Source organism: Pelobates fuscus, chromosome 11, assembly GCF_036172605.1.
Source record: "Pelobates fuscus isolate aPelFus1 chromosome 11, aPelFus1.pri, whole genome shotgun sequence".
NCBI lineage: Eukaryota > Metazoa > Chordata > Amphibia > Anura > Pelobatidae > Pelobates > Pelobates fuscus.
The window spans coordinates 140,774,108-140,786,355 of record NC_086327.1 but is presented as its reverse complement, the minus strand read 5'-3'; the positions used below and the strand labels follow the sequence as shown (position 1 = coordinate 140,786,355).

The 12,248-nt window shown below is 42.6% G+C and overlaps 1 protein-coding gene across 1 annotated transcript in view; it reads left to right on the top strand.

Moving 5' to 3' along the window:
• DISP3 (dispatched RND transporter family member 3) overlaps positions 1-12,248 on the top strand; it is a 127,877-nt gene that overhangs the window by 36,310 nt on the left and 79,319 nt on the right. Inside the window, exon 2 of the mRNA XM_063436627.1 lies at positions 2,392-3,316. Coding sequence (XP_063292697.1) covers positions 2,395-3,316 — 922 coding nt within the window. The 5' untranslated portion in view covers positions 2,392-2,394. The remainder of the gene's footprint in view (positions 1-2,391; positions 3,317-12,248) is intronic.

Sequence of the window (12,248 nt, the reverse complement as noted above, 5' to 3'; positions counted from 1 at the left end):
TTGTGAGAATACCGCTCCGATCCCAGCTGAATTGACCGAACGCCGCACATAATACATTTAAACATCAAGGTGAGTTTAAAAGTACCGAATAAGTACGGGACACATAATGTACCGAACGCGGTACTCCCGAACGCTCTGGAAGTCCAGCGGTGTTCGGATCACTGAGTAGCCGTTTTCAGTTCCAGGCTCTCGACGACCGAACACCGCTGCAGAGACAAAGGATCCAAGATGGCCGACCGCCGCATGGTCGGTAGTGGATCGACGGCCACCTAGGAGAACCCTTAATTACCGATTGCAACAATGTTGCAATCGGTTAATTGGTGCCACACGACCTGTGAATGTGTGGTCTACCTGGGGAGTCCACATTCGTACGGCGAATGGCCAGGATAGCCGTGTTTCGTCGTACGAATGCTTTGTATGCTGGCGGCATACGGCTGCCAGCATGCGAACGGTCACAGTACAATACACATACAGTCAACGGGACACGTTATACATTCAGCCTACGGACAACCTGCAATGAATATAGTTCAGAAGTGGCTAGGTTTGCCACAGGTGCATTGATTCAAAGTCTCTTTATAAGGAGATGCTGTTTTGCCAGGGCTGTGTTTGACTTGTGCTGGCTCTGCCCCTGATCTGCCTCCTTGACAAGTTCAGCCAAACCAATGCTTTTCTATGGGAAAGCATTGTGATTGGCTCAGACCTCCACTTCTGATGATGTCAGGCAAGAAGGCAGATCAGGGGTGGAGCCAGCAGCAGCAGCAGACTGGAATGATGGTAAGATTTTACTATATTTTGGGAGTGCTAGGCGGAGCCAAGGAGGTTAGATGGTGTTTTAGCACTATATAGTCAAGAATACATGTTTGTGTTCCTGACCCTAAAGTGTTCCTTAAATTCCAAAAGTCTGGAGAAGTGTGGAGTGTAGTGGCTGTTTGAGATGCAATGTCACCCTTCAACTCAAAGAGAATATCCCTAAATAGCCCGCACCTCCCACACCTCATCTTTCTGTCAGTCCCTACATTGGCTTCCTGTAAGATATAGGGTTCAATTTAAAATCCTGGCTCATGCTTTCAAATCTCTACACAATGCTGCTCCCACCTACCTATCCTCCCTAATACACAAGTATGTCCCGTTTAGGCCCTTACGATCTGCTGAAGACTTACGACTATCCTCTGTCCGTACTCCCACCTCTGATGCTCGCCTTCAAGACTTCCCGAGGGCCTGTGGAACTCGCTTCCCTCCTCCGTTAGAAGCTCACCCAGTCTCCACTCCTTCAAAAAATCGTTAATAACCCACTTCTTCATAAAAGCGTATCAATTAAACCGTTAGCTCCCGACTGATTCCTCTTCTGCAACTGTCACTAGTCTAATACTATCCTTACCTTTTGTGTCACTTTACCCCACTCCCTCTAGCATGTAAGCTCATTGAGCAGGGCCCTCAACCCCTCTGTTACTGTGTCACTATACCCCACTCCCTCTAGCATGTAAGCTCATTGAGCAGGGCCCTCAACCCCTCTGTTCTGGTTATAACTACATGTCTGTTCGTCCACCCATTGTAAAGCGCTGCGGAATTTGTTGGTGCTATATAAATAATAACATAATAATAATAATCAGGATTCTGAGAAAAAAAATACTCCATTTAGAAATCATCGTAAATGTTAATAACTAGGGGCCATTGCTGGGCGACGGCATCCATTGCTGTTAATTATCCTTAATCAGCATATTTGAATTGATGTGAGATAATATGACTTACTGTGTAGCTGCTCTTTATAATGTATCAGAAGATGAACCTTCTATTGGTCTTGGTGACGATGCAAAGAAACACATCTGTTTTGATAAATAAGTGGTTATTTTTTTAGTATTAGCACAATGAGGTTTACTCACTAAGCTAATATTGAGAATTACACATTATAGGAAAAAAAAGATGAAACAAGTTCCCTAATGTATCTGTTTGGCCTAATATTGAGATTTCTTAGGGATTTCTTATAGTGAATTCATTTCATTGTGTGGTACGAATGTGGGAATATTATTATTATATTGAATATTATTGGAGTCAACTGCTAATAAAAGGTAAAACAAAACAATACAAATAATGAGTAGTCATGTCCTAATCAAAGAGTGAGTTGTTAGTACATTTTATAATGCAGCAAACATTCCCAGATCTGCTGAGTGTTTCACTAAAATGAAAGTTGCTAGTAATTCAAATTTAATTTCAAAATGTAATGAATAACTTTATAAATCTTTTTTGGTACATTTTACATATTAAACGTGTTTCAGGACTTTAAAAGAAAATGGAAAATTACATGACAAATGTGAGTCAGAGCATCGACAGATAATGTACAATGGTAGACTGTGTAATTATGTCGTTTATGTAATATTTTTTATTCTCCTACAGGACATGGACATAGATGACCCCTTGTTACAAGATGCTTGGCTTGACGAAGAGGAAAATGAAGTAACCTTTCAATCCCCAATTTGCACATCTTGCCAATGGACATCAAAACCTTTAAATGACTCATTGACCCCTTGTGGATTTTGGAATTTTGTAGGTTGGATATTCACAAACCCATATTGTGCTTCCTTTTTACTTGCGCTAGGATGTCTGGTACCCATCGCCTTGTCCGTTATCATGTTTGTTCATTATCCCACTTTGGACATTGACATTTCCTACAACGCTTTTGAAATTCGGAACCACGAATCCTCACAGCGCTTTGATTCGCTTACTCTTGCCCTAAAATCCCAGTTTGGGACATGGGGGAGAAACCGACGAGATGTGGCGGATTTTACTTCTGAAGCTTTACAACGTTTAATCACTGAACAATTGCAGCAACTTCACTTAAACATCTCCCAACAAGACAGCGCCGAAAGAGTTAGACGAAGCTTGGTTTGGCAAAATAACACAGCAAGGACTAACCTCACGAGCACTGTGTCTTTAAATCCCATTAGCACAACAGTAAATCAATCTCGACATATTCGGGGAGTCTCAAAAGGGGATATGCCTGGTCCTTATGTGACCGCGAATACACAAAGTCACGCCCATTGGCGCATTGAGCTTATATTCTTAGCTAGAGGAGATGATGAGAATAATATATTTACAAAAGAACGTCTGATGACCATTCACAGGATTGAGCGGAAGATTATGGACCATCCCCACTTCCGAGAATTTTGTTGGAAACCTCATGAGGTTTTGAAGGACCTTCCGCTGGGGTCCTACTCTTATTGTTCTCCACCAAGTTCCCTACTTACATATTTCTTCCCGACGGAGAAAGGTGGGAAGATCTACTATGATGGAATGGGGCAGGACTTGGCCGATGTTCATGGTATGTCTCGTTAATAATAATAATAATAATAATATCACATTATAATTAATATTATCTAATAACGTCTAGGTGATATTGCCCATCTTAACTCGTACTCGTATTATTGACCTCAGAAAGATGAAATGCTGAGCTAAACTCACAGTGAATTGAATATTCAAATCTAATGATGCAGCTGGAGGTCTAGTCACTGGGCTATATCATCAACTAAAATTATTAATATGCTATTTTTGCCCGTTTCTCTAAAATACAGGAATTTGTGCAGCTGTAAAATCATTTGCAATATCTCATGAAAACATTTGTATTAAATTAGTATTGCCCATTTAATTATTGATTGAGCTACGTAGTAAAAATTTGTAAATACTGTAATGAATTCTAAATTAGTCCCGTAAGAGAATATTACCTTCAATGTATATTTTACTTGCCATTGATTTTCTGTAATTAAGCACCTTTTCACCCCTTTATGACAAGAGGTTAATTGTATATGTGTAATGAAGGGGTTAACTGGATGATTTCCCTGCTGTGCTATTTTTCTGTTTGTCTTGGCCCTCGTTTGCAAATCGCATCCTCTCCAGCTGGCACCGGGCACTGCCCGTCAGTATGTGCTTTCAGGGGAGATTAGCTGGTCCGGGGCTGCCTGTAGCTCTGAATGCCATTAAACGGTTTGTGACATTGTAATCAGGTTTCCATAGCGTGATGTCTGGTCTCTGCTGCCCTGATTAAAGGCTACTGCTGCTGGCTATAATGTATCATTCGTTTTTACTAATGGCGTATACTTGACACTGTTTTCTTTGTTTGGTAAAAAAAAAAAAAATAATAATAATTTTAGTAATGTAGGTGCACTTAGAAAACAACTACACCTCTATAGCTACACCTCTATAGCTGAACAAGACACTCCAGGATCCCTCACACGTTAGGTGCACTGTGTAGGTTAGGTTACAGTTAGTTATACTGAGTGGGTTTATATTATTAAAGGGACACTCCAGGCTCCCACACACGTTAGATGCACTGTGTAGGTTAGGTTACAGTTAGTTATACTGGGTGGGTTTATATTATTAAAGGGACACTCCAGGCTCCCACCCCCGTTAGATGCACTGTGTAGGTTAGGTTACAGTTAGCTATACTGGGTGGGTTTATATTATTAAAGGGACACTCCAGGCTCCCACACACGTTAGATGCACTGTGTAGGTTAGGTTACAGGTAGTTATACTGGGTGGGTTTATATTATTAAAGGGACACTCCAGGCTCCCACACACGTTAGATGCACTGTGTAGGTTAGGTTACAGTTAGTTATACTGGGTGGGTTTATATTATTAAAGGGACACTCCAGGCTCCCACACACGTTAGATGCACTATGTAGGTTAGGTTACAGTTAGTTATACTGGGTGGGTTTATATTATTAAAGGGACACTCCAGGCTCCCACACACGTTAGATGCACTGTGTAGGTTAGGTTACAGTTAGTTATACTGGGTGGGTTTATATTATTAAAGGGACACTCCAGGCTCCCACACACGTTAGATGCACTGTGTAGGTTAGGTTACAGTTAGCTATACTGGGTGGGTTTATATTATTAAAGGGACACTCCAGGCTCCCACACACGTTAGATGCACTGTGTAGGTTAGGTTACAGGTAGTTATACTGGGTGGGTTTATATTATTAAAGGGACACTCCAGGCTCCCACACACGTTAGATGCACTGTGTAGGTTAGGTTACAGTTAGTTATACTGGGTGGGTTTATATTATTAAAGGGACACTCCAGGCTCCTACACACGTTAGATGCACTGTGTAGGTTAGGTTACAGTTAGTTATACTGGGTGGGTTTATATTATTAAAGGGACACTCCAGGCTCCCACACACGTTAGGTGCACTGTGTAGGTTAGGTTACAGTTAGTTATACTGGGTGGGTTTATATTATTAAAGGGACACTCCAGGCTCCCACACACGTTAGGTGCACTGTGTAGGTTAGGTTACAGTTATACTGGGTGGGTTTATATTATTAAAGGGACACTCCAGGCTCCCACACACGTTAGATGCACTGTGTAGGTTAGGTTACAGTTAGTTATACTGGGTGGGTTTATATTATTAAAGGGATACTCCAGGCTCCCACACACGTTAGGTGCACTGTGTAGGTTAGGTTACAGTTAGTTATACTGGGTGGGTTTATATTATTAAAGGGACACTCCAGGCTCCCACACACGTTAGGTGCACTGGGTAGGTTAGGTTACAGTTAGTTATACTGGGTGGGTTTATATTATTAAAGGGACACTCCAGGCTCCCACACACGTTAGATGCACTGTGTAGGTTAGGTTACAGTTAGTTATACTGGGTGGGTTTATATTATTAAAGGGACACTCCAGGCTCCCACACACGTTAGGTGCACTGTGTAGGTTAGGATACAGTTAGTTATACTGGGTGGGTTTATATTATTAAAGGGACACTCCAGGCTCCCACACACGTTAGGTGCACTGTGTAGGTCAGGTTACAGTTAGTTATACTGGGTGGGTTTATATTATTAAAGGGACACTCCAGGCTCCCACACACGTTAGATGCACTGTGTAGGTTAGGTTACAGTTAGTTATACTGGGTGGGTTTATATTATTAAAGGGACACTCCAGGCTCCCACACACGTTAGATGCACTGTGTAGGTTAGGTTACAGTTAGTTATACTGGGTGGGTTTATATTATTAAAGGGACACTCCAGGCTCCCACACACGTTAGATGCACTGTGTAGGTCAGGTTACAGTTAGTTATACTGGATGGGTTTATATTATTAAAGGGACACTCCAGGCTCCCACACACGTTAGATGCACTGTGTAGGTTAGGTTACAGTTAGTTATACTGGGTGGGTTTATATTATTAAAGGGACACTCCAGACTCCCACACACGTTAGGTGCACTGTGTAGGTTAGGTTACAGTTAGTTATACTGGGTGGGTTTATATTATTAAAGGGACACTCCAGGTTCCCACACACGTTAGGTGCACTGTGTAGGTTAGGTTACAGTTAGTTTTACTGGGTGGGTTTATATTATTAAAGGGACACTCCAGGCTCCCACACACGTTAGATGCACTGTGTAGGTCAGGTTACAGTTAGTTATACTGGGTGGGTTTATATTATTAAAGGGACACTCCAGGCTCCCACACACGTTAGATGCACTGTGTAGGTTAGGTTACAGTTAGTTATACTGGGTGGGTTTATATTATTAAAGGGACACTCCAGGCTCCCACACACGTTAGATGCACTGTGTAGGTTAGGTTACAGTTAGTTATACTGGGTGGGTTTATATTATTAAAGGGACACTCCAGGCTCCCACACACGTTAGATGCACTGTGTAGGTTAGGTTACAGTTAGTAATACTGGGTGGGTTTATATTATTAAAGGGATACTCCAGGCTCCCACACACGTTAGGTGCACTGTGTAGGTTAGGTTACAGTTAGTTATACTGGGTGGGTTTATATTATTAAAGGGACACTCCAGGCTCCCACACACGTTAGATGCACTGTGTAGGTTAGGTTACAGTTAGTTATACTGGGTGGGTTTATATTATTAAAGGGACACTCCAGGCTCCCACACACGTTAGGTGCACTGTGTAGGTTAGGTTACAGTTAGTTATACTGGGTGGGTTTATATTATTAAAGGGACACTCCAGGCTCCCACACACGTTAGATGCACTGTGTTGGTTAGGTTACAGTTCGTTATACTGGGTGGGTTTATATTATTAAAGGGACACTCCAGGCTCCCACACGTTAGATGCACTGTGTAGGTTAGGTTACAGTTAGTTATACTGGGTGGGTTTATATTATTAAAGGGACACTCCAGGCTCCCACACGTTAGATGCACTGTGTAGGTTAGGTTACAGTTAGTTATACTGGGTGGGTTTATATTATTAAAGGGACACTCCAGGCTCCCACACACGTTAGGTGCACTGTGTAGGTTAGGTTACAGTTAGTTATACTGGGTGGGTTTATATTATTAAAGGGACACTCCAGGCTCCCACCCCCGTTAGATGCACTGTGTAGGTTAGGTTACAGTTAGCTATACTGGGTGGGTTTATATTATTAAAGGGACACTCCAGGCTCCCACACACGTTAGATGCACTGTGTAGGTTAGGTTACAGGTAGTTATACTGGGTGGGTTTATATTATTAAAGGGACACTCCAGGCTCTCACACACGTTAGATGCACTGTGTAGGTTAGGTTACAGTTAGTTATACTGGGTGGGTTTATATTATTAAAGGGACACTCCAGGCTCCCACACACGTTAGATGCACTATGTAGGTTAGGTTACAGTTAGTTATACTGGGTGGGTTTATATTATTAAAGGGACACTCCAGGCTCCCACACATGTTAGATGCACTGTGTAGGTTAGGTTACAGTTAGTTATACTGGGTGGGTTTATATTATTAAAGGGACACTCCAGGCTCCCACACACGTTAGATGCACTGTGTAGGTTAGGTTACAGTTAGCTATACTGGGTGGGTTTATATTATTAAAGGGACACTCCAGGCTCCCACACACGTTAGATGCACTGTGTAGGTTAGGTTACAGGTAGTTATACTGGGTGGGTTTATATTATTAAAGGGACACTCCAGGCTCCCACACACGTTAGATGCACTGTGTAGGTTAGGTTACAGTTAGTTATACTGGGTGGGTTTATATTATTAAAGGGACACTCCAGGCTCCTACACACGTTAGATGCACTGTGTAGGTTAGGTTACAGTTAGTTATACTGGGTGGGTTTATATTATTAAAGGGACACTCCAGGCTCCCACACACGTTAGGTGCACTGTGTAGGTTAGGTTACAGTTAGTTATACTGGGTGGGTTTATATTATTAAAGGGACACTCCAGGCTCCCACACACGTTAGGTGCACTGTGTAGGTTAGGTTACAGTTATACTGGGTGGGTTTATATTATTAAAGGGACACTCCAGGCTCCCACACACGTTAGATGCACTGTGTAGGTTAGGTTACAGTTAGTTATACTGGGTGGGTTTATATTATTAAAGGGATACTCCAGGCTCCCACACACGTTAGGTGCACTGTGTAGGTTAGGTTACAGTTAGTTATACTGGGTGGGTTTATATTATTAAAGGGACACTCCAGGCTCCCACACACGTTAGGTGCACTGGGTAGGTTAGGTTACAGTTAGTTATACTGGGTGGGTTTATATTATTAAAGGGACACTCCAGGCTCCCACACACGTTAGATGCACTGTGTAGGTTAGGTTACAGTTAGTTATACTGGGTGGGTTTATATTATTAAAGGGACACTCCAGGCTCCCACACACGTTAGGTGCACTGTGTAGGTTAGGATACAGTTAGTTATACTGGGTGGGTTTATATTATTAAAGGGACACTCCAGGCTCCCACACACGTTAGGTGCACTGTGTAGGTCAGGTTACAGTTAGTTATACTGGGTGGGTTTATATTATTAAAGGGACACTCCAGGCTCCCACACACGTTAGATGCACTGTGTAGGTTAGGTTACAGTTAGTTATACTGGGTGGGTTTATATTATTAAAGGGACACTCCAGGCTCCCACACACGTTAGATGCACTGTGTAGGTTAGGTTACAGTTAGTTATACTGGGTGGGTTTATATTATTAAAGGGACACTCCAGGCTCCCACACACGTTAGATGCACTGTGTAGGTCAGGTTACAGTTAGTTATACTGGATGGGTTTATATTATTAAAGGGACACTCCAGGCTCCCACACACGTTAGATGCACTGTGTAGGTTAGGTTACAGTTAGTTATACTGGGTGGGTTTATATTATTAAAGGGACACTCCAGACTCCCACACACGTTAGGTGCACTGTGTAGGTTAGGTTACAGTTAGTTATACTGGGTGGGTTTATATTATTAAAGGGACACTCCAGGTTCCCACACACGTTAGGTGCACTGTGTAGGTTAGGTTACAGTTAGTTTTACTGGGTGGGTTTATATTATTAAAGGGACACTCCAGGCTCCCACACACGTTAGATGCACTGTGTAGGTCAGGTTACAGTTAGTTATACTGGGTGGGTTTATATTATTAAAGGGACACTCCAGGCTCCCACACACGTTAGATGCACTGTGTAGGTTAGGTTACAGTTAGTTATACTGGGTGGGTTTATATTATTAAAGGGACACTCCAGGCTCCCACACACGTTAGATGCACTGTGTAGGTTAGGTTACAGTTAGTTATACTGGGTGGGTTTATATTATTAAAGGGACACTCCAGGCTCCCACACACGTTAGATGCACTGTGTAGGTTAGGTTACAGTTAGTAATACTGGGTGGGTTTATATTATTAAAGGGATACTCCAGGCTCCCACACACGTTAGGTGCACTGTGTAGGTTAGGTTACAGTTAGTTATACTGGGTGGGTTTATATTATTAAAGGGACACTCCAGGCTCCCACACACGTTAGATGCACTGTGTAGGTTAGGTTACAGTTAGTTATACTGGGTGGGTTTATATTATTAAAGGGACACTCCAGGCTCCCACACACGTTAGGTGCACTGTGTAGGTTAGGTTACAGTTAGTTATACTGGGTGGGTTTATATTATTAAAGGGACACTCCAGGCTCCCACACACGTTAGATGCACTGTGTTTGTTAGGTTACAGTTCGTTATACTGGGTGGGTTTATATTATTAAAGGGACACTCCAGGCTCCCACACGTTAGATGCACTGTGTAGGTTAGGTTACAGTTAGTTATACTGGGTGGGTTTATATTATTAAAGGGACACTCCAGGCTCCCACACGTTAGATGCACTGTGTAGGTTAGGTTACAGTTAGTTATACTGGGTGGGTTTATATTATTAAAGGGACACTCCAGGCTCCCACACACGTTAGGTGCACTGTGTAGGTTAGGTTACAGTTAGTTATACTGGGTGGGTTTATATTATTAAAGGGACACTCCAGGCTCACACACACGTTAGGTGCACTGTGTAGGTTAGGTTACAGTTAGTTATACTGGGTGGGTTTATATTATTAAAGGGACACTCCAGGCTCCCACACACGTTAGATGCACTATGTAGGTTAGGTTACAGTTAGTTATACTGGGTGGGTTTATATTATTAAAGGGACACTCCAGGCTCCCACACACGTTAGATGCACTGTGTAGGTTAGGTTACAGTTAGTTATACTGGGTGGGTTTATATTATTAAAGGGACACTCCAGGCTCCCACACACGTTAGATGCACTGTGTAGGTTAGGTTACAGTTAGTTATACTGGGTGGGTTTATATTATTAAAGGGACACTCTAGGCTCCCTCACACGTTCGGTGCACTGTGTAGGTTAGGTTACAGTTAGCTATACTGGGTGGGTTTATATTATTAAAGGGACACTCCAGGCTCCCACACACGTTAGATGCACTATGTAGGTTAGGTTACAGTTAGTTATACTGGGTGGGTTTATATTATTAAAGGGACACTCCAGGCTCCCACACACGTTAAATGCACTGTGTAGGTTAGGTTACAGTTAGCTATACTGGGTGGGTTTATATTATTAAAGGGACACTCTAGGCTCCCTCACACGTTCGGTGCACTGTGTAGGTTAGGTTACAGTTAGCTATACTGGGTGGGTTTATATTATTAAAGGGACACTCCAGGCTCCCACACACGTTAGATGCACTATGTAGGTTAGGTTACAGTTAGTTATACTGGGTGGGTTTATATTATTAAAGGGACACTCCAGGCTCCCACACACGTTAAATGCACTGTGTAGGTTAGGTTACAGTTAGCTATACTGGGTGGGTTTATATTATTAAAGGGACACTCCAGGCCCCCACACACGTTAGATGCACTGTGTAGGTTAGGTTACAGTTAGTTATACTGGGTGGGATTATATTATTAAAGGGACACTCCAGGCTCCCACACACGTTAGATGCACTGTGTAGGTTAGGTTACAGTTAGTTATACTGGGTGGGTTTATATTATTAAAGGGACACTCCAGGCTCCCACACACGTTAGGTGCACTGTGTTGGTTAGGTTACAGCTAGTTATACTAGGTGGGTTTATATTATTAAAGGGACGCTCCAGGCTCCCACACACGTTAGATGCACTGTGTAGGTTAGGTTACAGTTATACTGGGTGGGTTTATATTATTAAAGGGACACTCCAGGCTCCCACACACGTTAGATGCACTGTGTAGGTTAGGTTACAGTTAGTTATACTGGGTGGGTTTATATTATTAAAGGGACACTCCAGGATCCCACACACGTTAGATGCACTGTGTAGGTTAGGTTACAGTTAGTTATACTGGGTGGGTTTATATTATTAAAGGGACACTCCAGGCTCCCACACACGTTAGATGCACTGTGTAGGTCAGGTTACAGTTAGTTATACTGGGTGGGTTTATATTATTAAAGGGACACTCCAGGCTCCCACACACGTTAGGTGCACTGTGTAGGTTAGGTTATAGTTAGTTATACTGGGTGGGTTTATATTATTAAAGGGACACTCCAGGCTCCCACACATGTTAGGTGCACTGTGTAGGTTAGGTTACAGTTAGTTATATTGGGTGGGTTTATATTATTAAAGGGACACTCCAGGCTCCCACACACGTTAGATGCACTGTGTAGGTTAGGTTACAGTTATACTGGGTGGGTTTATATTATTAAAGGGACACTCCAGGCTCCCACACACGTTAGATGCACTGTGTAGGTTAGGTTACAGTTAGTTATACTGGGTGGGTTTATATTATTAAAGGGACACTCCAGGCTCCCACACACGTTAGATGCACTGTGTAGGTTAGGTTACAGTTAGTTATACTAGGTGGGTTTATATTATTAAAGGGACACTCCAGGCTCCCACACACGTTAGGTGCACTGTGTAGGTTAGGTTACAGTTAGTTATCCTGGGTGGGTTTATATTATTAAATGGACACTCCAGGCTCCCACACACGTTAGGTGCACTGTGTAGGTTAGGTTACAGTTAGTTATACTGGGTGGGT